Source organism: Rhinopithecus roxellana, chromosome 11, assembly GCF_007565055.1.
Source record: "Rhinopithecus roxellana isolate Shanxi Qingling chromosome 11, ASM756505v1, whole genome shotgun sequence".
Classification (NCBI taxonomy): Eukaryota; Metazoa; Chordata; class Mammalia; order Primates; family Cercopithecidae; genus Rhinopithecus; species Rhinopithecus roxellana.
In genome coordinates, this window is record NC_044559.1 from 585,251 (window position 1) to 605,763 (window position 20,513).

A 20,513-nucleotide genomic window follows, 5' to 3' on the forward strand; every position below is an offset into this window, starting at 1 on the left:
TGGGGGTACTGACAGAATCCTGGTTCCAAGCAGGAGTGGGTAACTGAGACAGTAATCTCTCAACCCACTAAACAAGGCTGTTTTGTAGGAGAGCCTCGTTTATGATGACCAGCATGATATAAAATGGGGAATCTTGAGAAATATACTGAACAATATGTGTCAAGACACCGGTTTAAGTGCTTTTACAACGTAAGCGCCTCCAATTCTCATAAAACTCCTACAAGCTAGGCACTATCATTAGCCTCATTTTACAACTCAGGGGTGCGGCCAGAGCAGACAAACACCCTCCTGTGGCTTCGCTTCTAGGAGGTAGCGCGGCTTCCATGCCCCGCAGCCACCAGCCTAACTCGGGCGCTCGGCCGCTCCCTCTGCGCATGTGCATCCCCGCCTTCCCCTCCCGGCGTGTCCTTCCCCGGCCTCTAGTCCGTTGTGGGAAACCCGTCGCCTCCAGGTTCACGCGGCGAGGAGCGGAGGGTGAGCCCCGGAGTACTGGGGGAGGGCCAGGGGGTCCCCGCGCTGCCCCAAAGGCGGGCGGGCAGCGGCTAGAGCTCGAAGGTGGGGAGGGACCCCTAGCGCCTGCGGCGTTGAAGGGACTGTGGGGCGAGGGCGTCTCTATCATAAGGGGATGAGGTCTGCCGTGGGAACGAGAGTTTCGCGGCTCGCGGGGGTCCTTATGCGTCAAGTCCCTGCGCCTGGCGCCCAGCTGAGTCTTGTTGCAGCGAATGGATAGTGCGCGCTAGCCCGAAGGGGAGGGAACTGGCTCCGGGGGGGCGGGGGGGGGGGGGGACAGCGCGCGTGCGTAGCGTGTGACGTTTGCCGTGCGCATGCGCATGGCATTTGATGTGTGCGTGTGTGCTTTTTGTGCGCTGGGCCCGCGGGGAGGGGGCGGGGCTGCGGGGGAGAACGACGGCGCCGGGTCCGCGACAAATGAATTAGATACAATTACCCACGGGAGACTCGGTTTTCCTCTCTGTAAATTGCGGATATCTGGAATACTTGCCGCCTTGGGTTGTTTTGAGCACTTTCGTTGTTTAGGTGCTGTATTTACTGGGTGTGCGTTTCCTGGGAGAGTCCGGGGGAGACGGCGCCTGCACCGGCCCCAGGGCCTCTCTGCGGGTGGAGTGCAGGAGCAAAGGGGCTGGCCTAGCTGCCCACCAGGGCTCCTTCTGGCTCTGACCGCCCTCGTATCCCAAGTAATTATTTACACGTTGCGCGTTCGTTTATGTATTATGTGTAATCATGGCACCGTATCCTGAAGCCGTCGGAGTCTGTGTGCCGGTGCAAGGTCTGGGACAAGTTTAAGAAGAGAGAGGTGAGCTGGAGTTGAGGGGTGGGCGCGCAGGCTAACAGGAGTGTCACCTCTGGAGAGTCTGAGGGTAGGGACGGGTGAAAGGCTCACGGCCACAGCGAAGGAAATGCTGTCATCACCCCTCCGCGAACACCCGGCACATCCAGATGAGCTGCCGAGCTTCCTCCTCTCCTGGCCTGATACTCCGCCGGATGGTAGTGCAGGCAGGTCCTACTTGGGTTATCTGTTTTGATGTTATTTGAAAGATGGAAAAACAAAACTGAGTTTGAAGAGGTAACTAGTTCAGATCTTGTCATTCGTTAGAGGCAGACTGAGATTAGAAGTCAAGTCTGCAGTTTCCCGAGCCACTGCTTCCTATTTTGTTGCTCTATGTGACAGTTTCTCATTAAAAGATCCTTTTGAGGAATTGTTAGCAAGTTAGAACATTTTTAAACTTGATTAAACACCGCATCCCTTTTTTTAGAGGTTTTTTGCATTATCTGACCTCAGGGCGTCAATGGTGTTAACAGGTAAATAGATAAACAATATGGCCTGAATATTTTTTTTCCCTACAAGGAATTTTGACAAACCCATAGTGTTTCTTCCTTTAGATTATTGTTACTTGTTAAACTCATCTTTTCATGTTTTTAATTTTTCTGTGTCACAGAACCTAAATTGGTAATAAATCAGTAAGAAATATTTACATTCACTCAGTGAAAAGTGTCATGTCTGAGCTCAGCATATATCGGAGCCACACATGGACACGTAAGTATCTTGTGTGTGGAGCTGTATAGGCAGGTGAATCTCCGAACTGCAAGGCTGGCCAAGGCTCTCCTGACATTCTTCCTTTCTAATCCTTCAGCTCTCCCTCCTCCACTAAGAGCAGAAAATGAACAAATCCCAGGTGAGATTCTTGTTTCTTTATTCCCAGTTTGTTTTAAAATGGATTTCTGAAGTTTATAAGGATTTATGTTTTGAAAATGGAAAAACAGAAATAGGCAAAAATTGACATTAAGGGAAATAAAACTGAAGTAGCAAATCCAAAATAGTGCATTTGGCAAATTAGATGCAGGATTTTTAATTTTGCAGAATTATCCAAGTTATTGTAATGTTATCTGTGATTGTTCTAATAACAATTCTGAAATAAAGGCAGTAAGTTGTCTAGAAGTGTTTCTTGGTAGAAACAAAGAACAGTTACAGAGCAGAACTCAGTGCATATGCTTTTCGGGAGACCAGACACTGAGGTTTGATGGTCCTGCTTGATCCAGGAATAAAACCTTGACGATGTGGAGGAATGGAGGGACTGCAAGTCCTCAGAACAATTTCCCCTAACTCTTTGTGTCAGCTTGTTCTTATTTCTAGGTTGAATCACTGACAGTTCCGACTTGTTTCTGTGTTTTTCATTTATGTTTCAATCTGATGAATGCAACCTTGTTCCCTCACCTAAACTCACCTGAATCAGTTCTGGCAAAGGCGACGAAATCATAATCAAGGCCAGTGGATGTTTTTGCCTTTGTATTACTTCTCTGGTCTGCTGCATATATTGTTAACCATGGTCTTTGTTTGGAGAGTCTCCTCTGTTGGTGTGTATAATGCCACCCTCTGAACTGTCCTTTCCTAACTTTGATTCCCTCCCTAGTCGTCACGAAGGGATCTTTTCTTTTTGCTCCAGGCATTGCTTTTCCTTGTGTTTCCATCCTTAGCCTACTTAGGTTCTTCTTGGTCTGTTTTTCCTGACTGGTTTTATTTTTTTTTTTCCTTAATAAAGTGCTTTTGAATTAATAATACATTAACATAATAATACATTACTTTTACTTTTTAAAAAGTAAGTGATAACAAAAGATGTACATACATATTCACACTCCCTCTGTTCATGCAGTTTCTCCAGGTAGGGTGACATTTATTTATCATTCAAACTGATACATTTTCACTGAGAGTGAAAGAGGTTTTATAAATACTTATGCAGAGACAACTGGCATATATTAGGACAATCCCAGACATACTGGAATACATGGTCACTCTACCAAAGATGTCTATTTTTTTTCTAGTTTTTGGTTTACTTTGCCAGTGTTTCTTTATCCAGTTTAAATAAAATATGTATGTATATTATTTGCTTCCTTGGTTTACTTAAAAAGGCATCTGTTATCTCTAGGGCATATCAAACTTAAATATGATTGTGCATCCCTGGAATCTTTTTAATATGCAGGTTCTGATTTAGTAGCTATGAACTATGGATGGGGTCCTTGATTCTGAAGGTCTGATAAACCTCTAGCTTAAGCTGATTCTGATGCTTGACGTATACACTATTTTCCATTATTCCTTTTTCGCTTAACAGTATGCAGACGTTTCTATGACAGAACATGAATTGCATTTTCTCTCTTTGTCACAATTGCATGCTAATTCAAGTCAATAGTTAACTACTTCGAGCCGTTTGCTGTGACAAACCATGTTGTAATGAATAACCTTGTACATTTATAATTTTGTGTGTATATGTTTATATATCAGATGAATTCCCAGAACTTAATCAACTTATTGAGCATGCCTGTCCTAGAGTTAGTATTATTTTGTTTTCCCATTGGCAATGCATGGGAATGCTTATTTCTTCACAGCTCCTCCCATAGAATATGTGCTTCAACTTTTGGATTGGGGACAACTGATAGATAAAAAGTGGTATTTCATATAGTTTGCATCTGCGATTTTCTTCACTGAGTGAGGTTGAATACCTTTTCCTGTGTCTAAGGGCATCTGATATTTATTTTTCTGTGAACTTAATGGTTAATATCTTTTGCCTATTTTTCTCTTGGGTTTTCTGGTCTTTTTTCCCTCCAATGTCTTTTACTCCTATGTATTATATGAGTTGCAAGCCATTATTTTTTGGTATATCATTTGTCTTTTGATAATTGTTCATGGTGTTTTTCTCTATGCAGAAATATTTGGTTATTTTTGTTATTTTTGTTGTCTAGTTTATTAATCTTTTCCTTATGGTTTTGGACTGACAGCATTTGGAGACATAGTTAGAAAGTCCTTCCCACGTCATGATTATAAAGAATCTGCCCATGTATTCTAATATTTTTATGCATTTTATGTTTAAATTTTTAATCCATTTGGAGTTTACTTGTATGTAAGAACTTAATTAAATTACCACACTATCATTCCATTTACTCCATCCCCACATGCATACTGTTGTTTTGATGCTTTCTTCTCCTTGTGTTCTAAACCCCACAAGGTATCTTTAGTATTACGACTTTGGAGAGTGGGGTAGGCTTTCTATTTACTGAAATAATTGCCCTTTCCTGTGCTCTTTCTTCTCTTTTGCAGTATCATGCTTCATCTACAGTTATTTGCCTTTACCCCAAAGAAGTTTTATTGTTTCTTGTGCAGATCTTTTGGTGACAAATTCTCTCTCTCTCTTTTTTTTTTTTGTTTAAAGATGTCTATATTTCTTCATTTTGAAGGATATTTTCAATAAAGACAGAATTCTGGAGTGAGAGCTTTTTTTTCCCCTTTTCTTTTTAGCACTTTAAAGATACCGTTCCGATGACTTCTGGATTGTTGTTGTTTTTGTCTTAAATCATCCTCCCCCTTGACGGCAATTGATCTTTTTCCCTATGGTTGGTTATGAGATTTTCTCTTTTGTTTTGGTTTTCAGCACTTGTTACTTAATATAACTTGGTTTGATTTTCTCTATCTTTATCCTGTAGTATTTTGGCGGGAGTTGATTCTAAGGTATGATGTCCTTGTCAGTTTAAAAATTCTCAGCCTTGGCCGGGTGTGGTGGCTCACACCTGTAATCCAGGCACTTTAGGAGGCCGAGGTGGGCAGATCATGAGGTCAGGAGATCGAGGGTGAAACCCCGTCTCTACTATAAAGTACAAACGTTAGCTGGGTGTGGTGGCGCACACCTGTAGTCCCAGCTACTTGGGAGGCTGAGGCAGGAGAATCGCTTGAACCCGGGAGGTGGAGGTTGCAGTGAGCCGAGATCGCGCCACTGCACTCCAGCCTGGCAACAGTCAAGACTCCATCTAAAAAAAAATAATAAAAAAAAATAAATAAAAATTCTCAGCCTTTTTTCCATCAAATATTCTCTACTTTCCTTTTGGTACTGCAGTTACACCTATTAGATTTTTCAGTTCTCTAAATTAAATAATAATGTGTATACTGTTCCTATGTGAAATATATATATTGCAAATATAAATACAAATATATATACATATATATATAGAGAGAGAGCGCACATGCGTGTGCGCGCCATAGGGTCTTACTCTGTCACCCAGGCTGGAGTGCAGTGGCAAATTAGATTCGTTTATCCACCACCACAGTCAAACTACAGAGTAGCTGAATTACCTGGATGATCTCTCCTGTTGCCCTTTTTATAGCCACACCTACCTCCATCCTGGCTCTGTCATTCCCCAACTCCAGCCAACCCTACAGCCTCCTCCCTAAACTCCAGCAACCTACTAATCTGTTTCTGTCCTTTCAAGAATGCTACAGAAAAGGAATCATATAACATTAACCTCTTGGGGTTAGCTTTTTTCACTCAGTACAATTCCCTGGTGATTCATCCAGGTTGTATATGTGTCAACAGTTCATTCCTTTTTGTTATTAAGTAGTAGTCCATGGTATGGATATACCACAGTTGTTTTTTTTTTTTTTTTTTTTGAGGTGGAGTTTCACTTTTATTACCCAGGCTGGAGTGCAATGGCATGATCTCGGCTCACTGCAACTTCTGCCTCCTGTGTTCAAGTGATTCTCCTGCCTCAGCCTCCTGAGTAGCTGGGAGTGCATGCCTGGCTCATTTTGTATTTTTAGTAGAGATGGGGTTTCTCCATGTTGGTCGGGCTGGTCTCAAACTCCTGACCTCAGTTAATCCACCCCCCTCACCCTCCCAAAGTGCTGGGATTACAGACGTGAGCCACCACGCCCGGCTGGTTATATCACAGTTTTACCATTCACCTGTTGAAGGACATGTGGGTTAATTTCCATTTTGGGCTGTGAAAAATAAAACTGCTGTGAACATGCCATTTTATATTTCCACTAGCTGCTGTACACATGATCCAGTTTTTCTCTATCTTCCTTGCCATCACTTGGTGTTAGCACTGGTGTTTTTTTTTTTTTTTTTTGGTCATTCTGATGGGTATATAGTGATTTTTTTTGTGTTATTTATTTGCATGAAAATCTTTTCATGGGCGTATTTTCTGCCTGTATATTCTCTTTGTTGAAATAGTCCTTTGTGTCTTAAAACTGTAGTGGAAGAATGGTAATTTTTTTTTCTTGAACCCCCCCCCATAGGTTCTTAGTTGGAATGAACCCCTGTAACAAGAGACAGATTAAGAAGAGAAAAACAAGTTTATTAACAAGTATATTTCATATACACATGGGGGACACCCAGAGAATGAGTGTTTCACAAAGAGGTGGCTTTGAATTCCAACTTATGTAGCATCTTCATCAAAGAACAGGAAAGTTTTAGAGAAGTTTTAAGACAAAGGAAAGGGGCTTGGAATTTCTAGGGGTGGCAATGTGGGGGAAAGCAAATAAATGGCCGATACAGGCTAGTTTGCGAAGCTGGTTAATGTAGATTCCCTGGTACCATCTCTAAGACCATCAGTTCTCAAGTTGTCTTCAGTTGCTAACCTTTGTTCTCCTTGATAGACGGGGAGGCAAGTATACCTTTTGTCTTTGTAAATCCATGTCCTGCTTTTTAGGCAAATAGAGGACAGAGAGCTTTCTTGTGTCTGCTTATTGTCTTCAGCTCAACAATTCTTCATATTTTGGGGTGGCATATTTCTGGTCTCCCACATTACTATTTTCAAATTGGATTTTTTTTTTAATGTATTGAGTTTTAATAGTTTTTTAAATTTTCTAGATAGTAATCCTTTGTCAGATATGTGGTTTGCAAATATTTTCTCCTTGTCGATAGCTTATCTTTTATCTTTTCAGGGTGTTTCACAGAGGAAAAGTTTTTCACCTTGATAAGGTCCAGTTTATCAATATTTTGTTAGAGATGATGCTTTTGTTATCAAGTCTTAAGAACTCTTGCCTAGCCCTAGGCAAAGATTTTCTCTTATTTGTTTTTCTAAAAATTATTTAGTTTTATGTGTTATATTTAAGTACTTCATCTATTTAGAGTTAATTTTTGTATAAGGTATGAGGTTTAGATTGAGGCTGTTTTTGCCTATGGATGTACAATTACTTGCAGTACCAATTGTTAAAACTTTTTTTTCAACAAATTTGTGAAAATTCTACTGAATTGCTTTTGTACCTTTGTCAGAAATCACTTAAGTATATTTTTGTGGACCTATTTCTGGGTTATCTTCTGTGTTCCGTTAATGTATGTGTCTATGTCTCTGCTAATACCATGTTATCTTGATGACTGACCATACAGTAAGGTTTAATATTGAACGCAGTGATTCCTTTTACTTTATTCTTCTTCATAGTTGCTTTAGCTCTTCTTAGCACCTGTGCCTTTTTTATAAGTTTTAGAATAAGCTTGACTGTGCTTATAAAAATCCTTGTTGGGATTTTGATAGGAATTTCATCAAGATACTGATTTTAAGGGTAAGATTTTTTTTGACTGACTCTGCCGTTTTTTCAGCAAATATCTTTCCTTTACCTGAAGTTAGCATTTTTTTGGTATCTTTCTTAATCTAGTCATTCATTCATTTAGCAGCTATTTATGACGTTCTGTCTTACTAAATCTTGTTGAATTGCAAATGCTGTTCAGAGAGAGTTACTATAGTTTAAATTGCTCACTTGTAATGCAATGGCTGTTTAGTATACAAGGAACTTTAGGCTGCCTTAGCTGGGCATTTGGGGTAGAGGAAAACAAGCCTGAAGTGCGCTTGTTAGCCATTTTTTTAGACAGAGTCTCTCACTCTGTTGCCCAGGCTGGAGTGCAGTGTTGTGATCTCAGCTCATTGCAACCTCTGCCTGCCGGGTTCAAGCAATTCTCCTGCCTAAGCCTCCCGAGTAGCTGGGATTACAGGCATCTGCCACTGCACCTGAGTAATTTTTGTATTTTTAGTGTTGATGGGGTTTCACCATCTTGGCCAGGCTGGTCTTGAACTCCTGACCTTGTGATCCACATCCCTTGGCCTTCCAAAGTGTTGGGATTACAGGCGTGAACCACTGTGTCCAGCCCCCTGAACTTCTTTATATTTATTTTTATTTCTCTTTTGTACTGTTTTCCATGTTCATTCTATTTCTAAAACATCTTTAAAGGTTCTTTGAAATTTTTTTTTTTTTTTTTTTTTTTTTGAGACAGAGTCTTGTTCTGTTGCCCAGGCTGGAGTGCAGTGGCGTGATCTCAGTTCACTGCAAGCTCTGCCTCCCGGGTTCGCGCCATTCTCCTGCCTCAGCCTCCCGAGTAGCTGGGACTACAGGTGCCCTTCACCACGCCCATCTAATTTTTTTTGTATTCTTAGTGGAGATGGAGTTTCACCTTGTTAGCCAGGCTGGCCTTCAACTCCTGACTTCAGGTGATCTGCCCACCTTGACCTCCCAAAGTGCTGGGATTACAAGGTGTGAGCCACTGTGCCCTGCCCGTTCTTTGAAATTTTAAAAAAGTTTTCACCATTTGTGAAAATTTTACAATTTCACTGTGTTGTTTAGTTTCTTTCTTTCTTTTTTTTTCTTTAGAGACAGGATCTCACTCTTTTACCCAGGCTGGAATACAGTGGTGTAGTAGTCAGTAGTCATAGCTCACTGCAGCCTCAAATTCCTGTGCTCAGGTCATCTGCCTTAGTCTCTCAAAGTGCTGGGATTATAGGTGTGAGCCACCATGTCTGGCCTGTTTTTAATTTCTTACTGCTCTTTCTTTCTCCCTGAAGGCTTCTTACCATGGCAGTGTGTTCTTGGTTTATGGAAGGAATCATTTTAAAAATCTGTTTGAAGATATTAGAATTAATTTTTCATTTCTATTTCTTATATTGATTTGGTTTCTTAGCATTCATTTCTAGTCATCTTGGTGAGTGTGCTTTATGCTGTTGCTTTTCCTCAAATATCTAGTAAATCTTTATTTTCCATTCATATTTAAAAGTGAAGAACTAGTTTGATCAGCACAGGTAGCTAATATGAATTCACTCAACTGTTGAGAAATGTGTCCTCTATTATTGTCTCCCGTAATGGAAAGGCCAATTCAAGGATTGTAGGTGAATTGGTAAGGAAACATAATAGGTAAGAAATCCAGCAGGTTTCCTGCCAGAACCCAGAACATCTCCAAGCTTATGGCTGTGCTTGAAATGGACTTCCTGCCTCTGCCTCTGACTTCTGTTTGGTCTTACCATTCTGTATCTTTCAGAAATTATTCAAAATGTTTCTTCTGCTGAGGGGGAAATACTCCCTTCCTGGGAGTATTCTGAGTATTCTTTTTTTTTTTTTTTTTTTTTTTTTTTTTTTTTTTGGAGACAGAGTCTGTCTGGCTCTGTCACCCAGGCTGGAGTGCAGTGGTGTGATCTCGGCTCACTGCAACCTCTGCCTCCTGAGTTCAAGTGATTCTCCTGCCTCAGCCTCCCGAGTAGCTGGGATTACAGGCGCCGGCCACCATGAATGGCTAATTTTTGTGTTTTTAGTAGAGATGGGGTTTCCCCATGTTGTCCAGGCTGGTCTTGAACTCCTGAGCTCAGGCGATCTGTCCATCTCAGCCTCCCAAAGTGCTCAGTTTATAGGCATGAGCCACTGTGCCTGGCTGTATTCTTTTTTTTTTTTTCTTTCGAGGGGAGTCTTGTTCTGTTGCCCAGGCTGGATGTAGTGCAGTGGTGTGATGTCAACTCACTGCCACTTCCGCCTCCTGGGTTCAAGCGATTCTCCTGCCTCAGCCTCCCGAGTAGCTGGGACTGCAGGTGTATGCCACTATGCGCAGCTAATTTTTTTTTGTATTTTAGTAGAGATGAGTTTTGCCATGTTGGTTAGGCTGGTCTCAAACTCCTGACCTCAGGTGATTCACCCACCTCAGCCCCCCAAAGTGCTGGGATTACAGGCGTGAGCCACTGCACTCTGCCTCTTCTATGTTTCTTCATTGATATTTTTGGAGTTAAGATAGATAAATATGTATTTCAGACTAAAAGTATCCATTCTTCTTTTAGCTTTTTATTTTGGAAAATTGCAAACTTACACAAAAGTGATAAAATAGTATATTAACCTCCATGTACCTAGCCATTCTGAGCTTCCTCAGTTATCAGCTCAGAGCTGTCTCACTTTTACTTTCACCCATTCCTGCTGAGATTATTTTGACTCAAATTCAAGATAATATTTTTTTGGTAAACATATCAATAAGTATCTCTGAAAGCTGAGGCCTTTTTCTTAACTGTTAATATGAAAATTTTCAAACAAAATAAACACTTATGTAATTTTTACCTATATTCAGCAGTTAACATTTTTGCCTTTTTTGCTTTATCTCTCCTCTGTATATACATTTTATTCTGAAATATATTTGAAAATAAGTTACCCACATTATAACACTTTATCCCTAAATAACTTGGTATAAATTTCTTCACCATAAGGACATTTACTTATCTAACCACAATACAATTAATCATGCTAAGAAGATGAGCAGTAATCCACACTGTTACCTAAATCCCTTGTACTTTAAAGTTTCCCAAAATGAGATAGTGTTTTAAAATATCCTAGTTAACTAATATCCTAGTTATTTAATTAGTTATTTAAACTAATTAGTTATTTAACTAATATCCTAGTTATTTAAAAAGAAATAACTAGGATATTAGTGGAGGAGGTTGTGGTTAGGAACCATATCCACAAAATTTGCACGTGTATATAGTAATCTTGTTTTTTTGTTTGAGACAGGGTCTCGCTATGTTGCCCAGGCTGGAGTGCAGTGTTGTGATCATGGCTCACTGCATCCTCAACCTCTTGACCTCCCAGTCTCAAGCGATTCTCCTGCCTTAGCTTTCCTAGTAGCTGGGATTACAGGTGCACACATCACCATGCCTAATTTTTGTTTTTCTTTTTTATTTGTAGAGATGAGGTCTTGCTGTGTTGCCTAGACTGATATTGAACTCCTGGGCTTAAGCGATCCTTCTGCCTCGGCCTCCCAAAGTGCTGAGATTACAGCCACGAGCTACCATATCCAACCAAGTGTACAGTAATCATTTAAAAATATCTCCCCCATTTTTTTACTTAAAACAATCTAAAACCTGCAGAAAAGTTGAAAGTATAATACAGTGAAAACGTGTCTACTTTTCATCTCTGTTAACCAATTGTTAACTAATTACCACATTTGTTTTCTTATCTATTCCACGTTTCTTTGCAGAATCATTTGAAAATAAGTTGTGTAGGCATCCATGACACGGCAGCATGTTTCTCCTATGAAAAAGAATGTTTTCCCTGTATGGAGATGATAATCTTAATGTACGCTACAAAATGATGTATCTCCAGATGTTAAAAAAATATACTTTATATTTTTTTCCAAGTCAGCATCTAGTGAGTGATATCACATTATGTCCAGTTCTCATGCCCTTTAATTTTCTGTAATCTAGAGCAGATGCTGCCTCTTTTGTCTTTCTTGAAATTGACTATTTTTTCTTTTTTTTTTTGTTTTTTGAGATAGAATCTTGCTCTGTCACCCAGGCTGGAGTGCAGTGGTGCCATCTTGGCTCACTGCAAACTCCACCTCCCAGTTTCAAGCAATTCTTATGCCTCAGCCTCCCAAGTAGCTGGAATTACAGGCATGTGCCGTTATGCCCCACTAATATTTGTACTTGTAGTAGAGGCAGGGTTTTGCCATGTTGGCCAGACTGGTCTTGAAATCCTGGCCTCAAGTGATCTGCCTGCCTCGACCTCCCAAAGTGCTGGGATTACAGGCATGAGCCATCATGCCCAGCCTGAAATTGACATCTTATTTATTTATTTATTAATTATTTGAGACGGAGTCTTGCTCTGTTGCCCAGGCTGGAGTGCAGTGGCACGATCTCAGCTCACTGTAGCCTCCACCTCCCGGCTTCAAGCAATTCTCCTATCTTAGCTTCCTGAGCACCCGCCACCATGCCTGGCTAATTTTTGTATTTTTAGTAGAGACGGTGTTTCACCATATTGGTCAGGCTGGTCTTGAACTACTGACCTTAGGTGATCCAACCGCCTTGGCTTCCCAAAGTGCTGGGATTACAGGTGTGAGCCACCACACCTGGCCTGAAATTGACATTTTGAAAGAGTGTTGACTATTTGAATTCCTCTGATTACATCTTCATAGTTGTTTCATGTTAAAAATTAGTGTCTGGATTGCTACAAAGGTGATGTACTGTGTTTTCATTTCAAAGGTAGTATTCCTAACAACCTTTCATTCATCCAGTGTTTTTAACGTCTGTTGATACTTGTCCGAATCACCTGTTCTACTGGTGGTTGCAGAATTATGATTTTTCACATTTTCTACTCCTACATTAGCTGGCTTTTTGTTTTTGTTTTTGTTTTTTCTTTTTGAGACCGGGTCTCTCTGTGTCGCCCAAGCCGGAGTGCAGTGGCACAATAACGGCTCATTGCAGCCTTGAGCTCCTGGGCTCCAGCAGTCCTTCCACTTCAGCCTCCTGAGTAGATGGGACTGTAGGTGTGTGCTGCCACACCTGGCTAATTTTTTTTTTTTTTGGTACAGGTGGGGTCTCACTATGTTACCCAGGGTGGTCTTGAACTACTGGGCTCAAGCAGTCTGCCCGCCTTGGCCTCCCAAAGTGCTAGGATTATAGCCATGAGCCACTGCGCCTGGCCTAGCTCCCTTTCTTCTGTAAAAAAGAGCTCCTGCCTACCCCCACTCACACACATACCTTTTTTTTTGGTATCACTTCAGATTCATGAATTTTTTTTTTTTTTAGTCTCATTTATTGTTACTATTTTTGATGTTCATATTGTCCCCATGTAGTTAGTGGAACTCCTTCGAAGTGGCTCCTCTATATCCTTGTTAGTCTTTGAGCCTTTATTGTTGTCTGTTAGAACAGAGATACACAAACTTCCCTTGTATCTCCCAGCCCCAGGCATGGAATCTGTTGTTTTTCCCTGGAGTGGTGCTTCCTTTTACAGTGAACTATTATTTAGAAACCAAACTCTAAGTGCCTTCAGTGCCCGCATGTTACTGCATCAAGACTCTTTTGTTGGATGCTGTATCATTATATATAGCTTTGACTTTTGAATCATGTTAAATGCTTCACATGTTCAAAAAAATTTAAAAAGATGGAAAAAGCAAATTCTAAAGTTAAGTACAAATAGTAAGTGAACCTAACTTTTTAAATTCAAATTGATAAAGTATAACAACATGGAGGAAAAAATTGGTTCAAGAAACTTAAAAAAAATACTGGCCAGGTGTGGTGGCCCAAACCTGTAATCCCAATGGTTTGGGAGGCCGAGGTGGGTGGTTCTCTTGAGCTTAGGAGTTCAAGACCAGTTGGGGCAACATGGTGAAACCCCATCTCTACAAAAATAAAAATGAAGGCCAGGCACGTTGGTTCACGTCTGTAATCCCGGCACTTTGGGAGGCTGAGGCGGGTGTATCACCTGAGGTCAGAAATTCGAGACCAGCCTGGCCAATATGGTGAAACCCAGTCTCTACTAAAAATACAAAAATAAGCTGGGCATAGTGGTGTGTACCTGTAGTCTCAGCTACTCAGGAGACTGAGACAGGAGAATTGCTTGAACCAGGGAGGTGGAGGTTGCAGTGAGCCAAGATTGAGCCACCATACTCCATCCTGGGTGACAGAGGGAGACTCTGTCTCAATAAATAAATAAATAACTAAAGTAAATAAAGTAAATAAAAATAAAAAGTTAGCTGGGCATGGTGGCTCGCACCCAGCTACTCAGGAGGCTGAGGTGGGAGGATCAGTTGATCCCAGGAAGTGGAGGTTGCAGTGAGTTGAGATTGTGCCATTGCACTCCAGCTTGGGCCACAGAGTGGGACCCTGTCTCAAACAGCAACAACAACAACAAAACACCGCAATACAGTTACCACAACAAAGTTTGAAAATTTCTTAATGTATAATCAGTGTTTTCCAGTTTTTGCATTTTTTTACATTTGTTAAATAAGGATTCAAATATGGTTGAAACGTCTTTTATCTTGAAGGTTTTGTGAGTCGTATGTTTCTTCTCTATATCTTTATTTACTGCAGTGTATTTGTTGAAGATTTTCCTTGTTGTATCACTGTGGTTATGTTTAACGTGTTTCTGTGATCCCTGTATTTTTCTCTAAGTAGTTGAACTTAATCCTGACTGATGCTTAGGTTTTGGTAAGAATTTATCATAGATTGTGTTGTGTACTTACATCAGGGCCACATAACATCTCATTGTCCTTTTGTTTGTTGTTGTTTGTTTTCTTGAGTCAGGATCTTGCTCTCTCCCCTAGGCTGGAGTGCATTGGCTCAGTTATGGCTCACTCCAGCCTTGAATTCCTGGGCTCAAGTGATCCTCTTGCCTCAGCCTACTGAGTAGTTGGAACTACAGGTTCATGCCACTATACCTGTCCAATTAAAAAAAAATTTTTTTTGTAGAGACAGGGTCCTGCTACCAGGTCCTGTTGACCAGGCTGGTCTCGAACTCCTTGGCCCAGGCAATACTCCCATTTTGGCCTCCCGGAGTGCTGCGATTACAGGAATGAGCCACTGCACCTGGCTCCATTGTCTTTTTGTAATGTTTGAAAGTCATTGATTATTGTCTAAGTTTAGTAATTCATTAAAGATTGCAAAATGGTGATACTTGAATTCTATAATTCCTCTTTCTGTTATCAAACCAAACTTGGGTCCTCTCACCAAGCACACAGAAAAAGCTAAAACGGACACTGGGATTTGCAGCAAGAGAAATGGAGGCATTTATTGCAGGGCATCGGGCAAGGAGAATTAGGTGGTTAACGCCTAAGAGCTGTGATCCCTGGCTTATAAGCAAGGGTTTTTAAAGGTGATGGTACATTACAGGAAAGCAGAAGTTACAGGCAAAATCATACATCAGTACACGAAGGTTATACGTTGATTTCGCCAGCTGCCCAAGATTCGTACCAGTTTACTTTGCCAGCAGCAGTGCATGGATGTTCTTACTCCACACATTCATCCTGAGACTTGGTATTTCATTTTTTATTTTTGCTCTTCTGTTGGGTGTGTTGTGGTAGTCTTCTGTGGTTATCCTAGAAGTTAAAGCGAGCATTTTTGACATATAATGAAATACAAACTATTCATTGTACTACCTTAACCCGTAACTCTGAAACATGTTGACTCCATTTATCCCCCTTCATTTCTAGGCTTTTCACTCTTTCCTGTCTTTTCATAGTTCTGTTTTGGATCATTTTTCCTTTTCATGAAAACTCCCTTTGATGTTTCTTATAATGCATATCTGTTGGTTGTTATTACTCTGTTTGTGTTTACTCTGTATGTGGTGAAACCCAGCCTCTACTAAAAATCCCAAAGATATTTGGAAATAATAAACAGAGTAATCTTAAACTTTTATTTTTGCTATATATAGAATTCTACCTTTGAGTGAGTTTGTGTTTTTTCCTTTCACTTTAAAGTTGTCTTTTCATAATGTTTTGGGTTTTTATATGGCTGCTTTTAAAGTTCTGTTTTGGTTTTGTTTTAGCTTTTATTTATTCTTATTTAAGATCCACTGAACTCTGTGAATGTGACTTAAGTTTTTTCATGAGGTTTTTTTTTTTTTTTAAATCCATTCTGCCAATCTCTGCCTTTTTGTTGGAAGAATTTAACCTATTTAGAATTAAAGTTGGCTGGGTATGGTGGCTCTTGCCCGTAATCTCAGCACTTTGGAAGGCTAAGGCAGGCGAATTGCTTGAGTCCAGGAGTTCAAGACCAGCCTGACATGGTGAAACCTTGTCTCTACAAAAAATACAAAAATTAGCCCAGTGTGGTGTCATGCACCTGGAGTCCCAGCTCCTCAGGAAGTTCAGGTGGAAGAATCGCTTGAGCTAACCCCCGGGAGGCCAAGGTTGCAGTGAGCCTAGATGGAGGCATTGAACTCCAGTCTGAGCCACAGAGTGAGACCCCATCTCCCAAAAAACAAGAAGGAAAAAGAAAGAGGGAAGAAGGAAGGAAAGGGGAAAGGGGGAAGGGAAAAGGAAAGGGGAGGGGGAGGGAAGGGGAAAGGGGAGGGGAAGGAAGAAGGATGGGGAAATGAAAGGGGAAGGGAAGAAGAAAGGGGAAAGGAAAGGGGAAGGGAAGAAGGAAGGGGAGTGGAAAGGGAAGGAGGAAGGAAAGGGGAGGGGAGGGAAGGGGAAGGAAGGGAAGGGAAGGGGAAAAGGAAGGGAAGCGGAAAGGGAAAGGAAGGGGAAAGAAAAGGAAAGGAAGGAAAGAAGAGGGTTAAAGTCGTTTCTAACAAGGAAGGACTGACTTCTGCCAGTTGCTGTATTTTTCTTTCTTTCTAATTTTTTGTTCATTTCTTTCACTGCTCTGTTTAGCTGATTTTTTGTAGCATATTTTGATTTACTTCCCATTTCCTTTTGTGTATTTTTAAAGATATTTTGTTAGTGTTTACCAGGAGATTAACAGTGAACATTCCACATTTATGACAATCTAGTTTAAATACCAGCTTTGTCTCAGTATCATACAAAACTCTGCTCCTATACAGCTGCCTTCTCCCACTGTTGTTGTTGCTACAGATTACATCTTTATACATTGTGCGCTGAATAACATAGATTTATAGTTACTGTGTATGCATTTGTGGTACCCTTCTTTAGGAAATAAAGATTGGAGTTACAGACTAGGAGTTGGAGTTACAAAATACAAAATGCTGGCTTTTGTACTTACATAATTTTTTACTGGAGCTCTTTGTTTCTTCATACAGCTTTGAGTTATGAAGATCTTTTCATTTCAACCTTCCATTTAGTATTTTCTTTAGGGCATGGTTTATGATAATGAGTTCTCTTGGCTTTTATCTGGAATATTTTAATTTATCTTTCATTTTTGAAGGATCGATTTGCCAGGTTTACAAATTCCTGGCTGGCCGGATTTTCATTTTTGTTTTTTCCCCTCTTTAACACTTTAAAGATGCCATCCCACTGCCTTCTGGTCTCTGTGGTGTCTGACCTCTGTGGTGGTTATTTTTGGCTTTTGATAGTTTGATAATAATGTGCCTCAGTGGATCTCTTTGAATTTTTCTTACTTGGAGTTTGTTGAGCTTTGTGGATGTAAAATTTGTGTTATTCATAGAGTTTGGGCAGTTTTTATCCCTTACTTCTTTGAGTAATCTTTCTTCCCATTTCTGTCTCTTTTTTCCTTCTAGGACTCTTGTAATTGTATGATAGATAGTCCACTCAAAGTTGTCCCACAGGTCCCTTAGGCTCTATTCACATTTCTTTATTTTTTTTTTTTTCTGTTCTGCTCCTCATACCATATTACTTCAATTTTTATATCCTCCAATTCATGATTCTTTCAGCTGTCCACTCAAATGGGTTGTTAAAACCTCTAGTGGATTTTAAAATTTCAGTCATTTTGCTTTTCAGCTTTAGATTTTCTACTTGGTTTCTTTTTAAAGGTTCCAACTCAGTTCAGACATTGTTGTCCTCATTTCTTTTATTTATTTGTAATTTTTGATGATGCTTAAGATAATTTATTTAAAATCTTTGTTTACTAAGTCCAATATCTGGGCTTAAGGAAGGAATTTGGTTTTCTTGAGTAGGCTCTATATTCTTGTGTCTTTGAATACCTTCTACTTTTTTGTTGGAAATTGGACGTTTGAATATTTTAATATGGTAACTTTGGAAATCAGATTTTTACCCTTCCCTAAGGTTTGCTGTTTTTCATTTTTGAAGGCTGCGGTTGTCTATTTGTTCAGGTACCTTACTATGCTATTTTTTTTTTTTTTTTTTTTTTTCGAGACAGTCTCCCTCAGTCGCCAGGCTGGAGTACAGCGTTGCAATCTCGGCTCACTGCAACCTCTGCCTCCCGGGTTCAGGCAATTCTACATCAGCCTCCCGTGTAGCTGGGACTACAGGCATGCGCCACCACGCCCAGCTAATTTTTGTATTTTTTTTTTTTAGTAGAGATGGGGTTTCACCATGTTGGCCAGGATGGTCTCGACCTCTTGACCTCCCAAAGTGCTGGAATTACAGGCATGAGCCACTGTGCTCGGCCACCATGCTATTTTTATAGTCTGGTTTCCTTGTTCTATGTGTGTCACTGAAGTCTCTGTTCCTTAGCTTGCATTCAGCTAATGTTTTTACAGAGATTTCTTCGAATCCCTGGTGCTAAAGACAACAAATAAACAGTTCTCCCAGTCTTTGCACATTGACTCTGCACTGGGGTACTCTTTAACATTTAGCCAGGCTGTTTACAACCTTGCTTTAGCCTTCATGTCCTGATTGCACTGAACCTTGAGAATAGCTAGAGGTGAAAGTTTATGGTCTTCTTAAGGCTTGTGAATATACATTCTGCCTTGGGTATGTGTCCGGATTTCTAAATTTCTCAGTATATGTGGGGGTTTTTGAAAGCCCAAATTTCCCAAAGATACCTTCTCCAGGTTTTCTTCTCAGGCCTTAAGTGGTATACTATATGTCTCAACCATAATCCTCTGCTGCAGACGACTGCAGATATTTTGTTCTCCTTACAGTGTTTTCGAGCAAGGATTATTATTTTTTTATCCTAAATGAGTTCTGAGTTAGGTGAAACAGAGACAAGCATATTGCATCAGTCGTTCTGGTATTTCCCACGTAGTTGCAACAGATAAACAATTCCTTATAAGTAAAGTCTGCTCTGGTCCCTCTAGAATCAAGGACCAGGGACCCACACTTGGAACGTGGGCTGCTGTCTCAAGGCTGTCACCAAGCCAAGGAGGGTTGGGTTAAAGGCAAGTAGAAGTGCCACAAAGCTTTCCTACCATTTTGAAGTTGCCTTTTTTTTTTTCTTTCTGATTTGGCATCTGTTTGGTTGCGGTCAGTCTTTGACCTTTTCAGAATTCTGACGAAGTTTATTCTGATAGTTTCTGCTTGTTTTTTGATGTCTCTGAGGGACCTGAGCTTGGTGCCGCCTACTTCTCCATTATGCTGACATAATTCCACTTCATTAATCTTGTACTCTTACATGTTTTTTTCTTATTATATAAACTTTTGGCTTTAGAAGAGTTTTAGATTTATGGAAAAGTTGTGAAGACAGTACAATTTCCCTATACATCCCATAAACACAGTTTCCCCTATCATTAACATATTAATGTAGTACATTTGTCACAATTAATGAAACAATATTGATATATTATTAAGTAATGACCACTTTATTGGGATTTTCTTAATTTTTGCCTAATGTAATTTTTCTGTTCCAGGATGCCTACATTCTACTTAGTCATCATGTCTCCTTAGACTCTTCTTGGCTGTGACAGTTTCTCAGACTTTCCTTGTTTTTGATAACCTTGACAATTTTGAGGGGTTCAAGTCAGTTGTTTTGTAGAATGTCCCTCAGTTGATATTTGTCTCCTGTCTTCCTCATGATTAGACTGAGGTTAGGGTTTCTTAGAGGAAGACCACAGAGGTAGTGTCATTCAGTCATGTCATATCAAAGGAAAATGCTATGAGCATGATTTATCACTGTTGATGTATCACTGTTGATTACCTGGTGGAGGTAGTGTGGTCATGTTTCTCCACTGTAAAGTTACTCCTTTGTCCTCTGTTTTCAACTGTACTCTTTGGAATGAACTGGAGAGTTACGCTACACCTCCTTGATGGCAGAGTATCCATATAAATTATTAGGAATTCTGTGCAGGAGATTTGTCTGTTCTCTTGTGTTTATTTAATCATTTATTTATATTAGTATGAACTCATTGCTAGTTATCTTATACTTTGGTTATAATCCAACACTACCTTGTTCATTTTGTTGCTCCAACTGCTTCAGCTTGGCCATGAGGCTGTGTTTTCAAATGGTTCCTGTGTCCCTTTGACATAGCCCATTGTCGTGTTTTCGTTTGAGTACTTTCTCATTTTCTGGTACCAGAAGTGATTTCAGGTTCATTATATACATGGTCTGCCCCAGCCCAGAAGCAGCTGGTTTTCAAAGGAGCACTGGTTTTCTTTCTTTCTTTTTTTTTTTTGGAGACGGAGTCCCACTCTGTTGTCCAGGCTGGAGTACAGTGGCATGATCTCAGCTCACTGCAACCTCTGCCTTCTGGTTTGGGCGATTCTTCTTCCTCAGCCTCCTGAGTAGCTGGGATTACTGGTGTGTGCCACTGTACCCGACGAATTTAGATTGTTTAGCTTTGTAAGAAATTGCCAAACTGTCTTCCACAGGTGCTGTATCATTTTGCATTCCCACCAATT

The 20,513-nt window shown here is 40.4% G+C and overlaps 1 protein-coding gene across 17 annotated transcripts in view; it reads left to right on the top strand.

Annotated features, from left to right (window-relative positions):
• The first annotated feature begins 371 nt into the window (after positions 1–371).
• Positions 372–20,513, top strand: part of ZNF248 (zinc finger protein 248) — an 80,238-nt gene continuing 60,096 nt past the window's right edge. For 5 of the 17 annotated variants that reach the window (XR_004060052.1, XM_030940887.1, XM_030940890.1 and 2 more), the window contains exons 1-2: positions 863–1,312; positions 2,151–2,192. Coding sequence is in view for 12 of the 17 variants with exons in the window: in XM_030940887.1 (XP_030796747.1) it covers positions 2,178–2,192 (15 nt within the window). In the remaining 5 variants the exon portion in view is untranslated. Of the gene's footprint in view, positions 475–862; positions 1,313–1,955; positions 2,193–20,513 lie in introns of those variants that run through there. The other 12 variants (XM_030940885.1, XM_010380615.2, XM_010380619.2 and 9 more) reach the window with 8 other exon arrangements.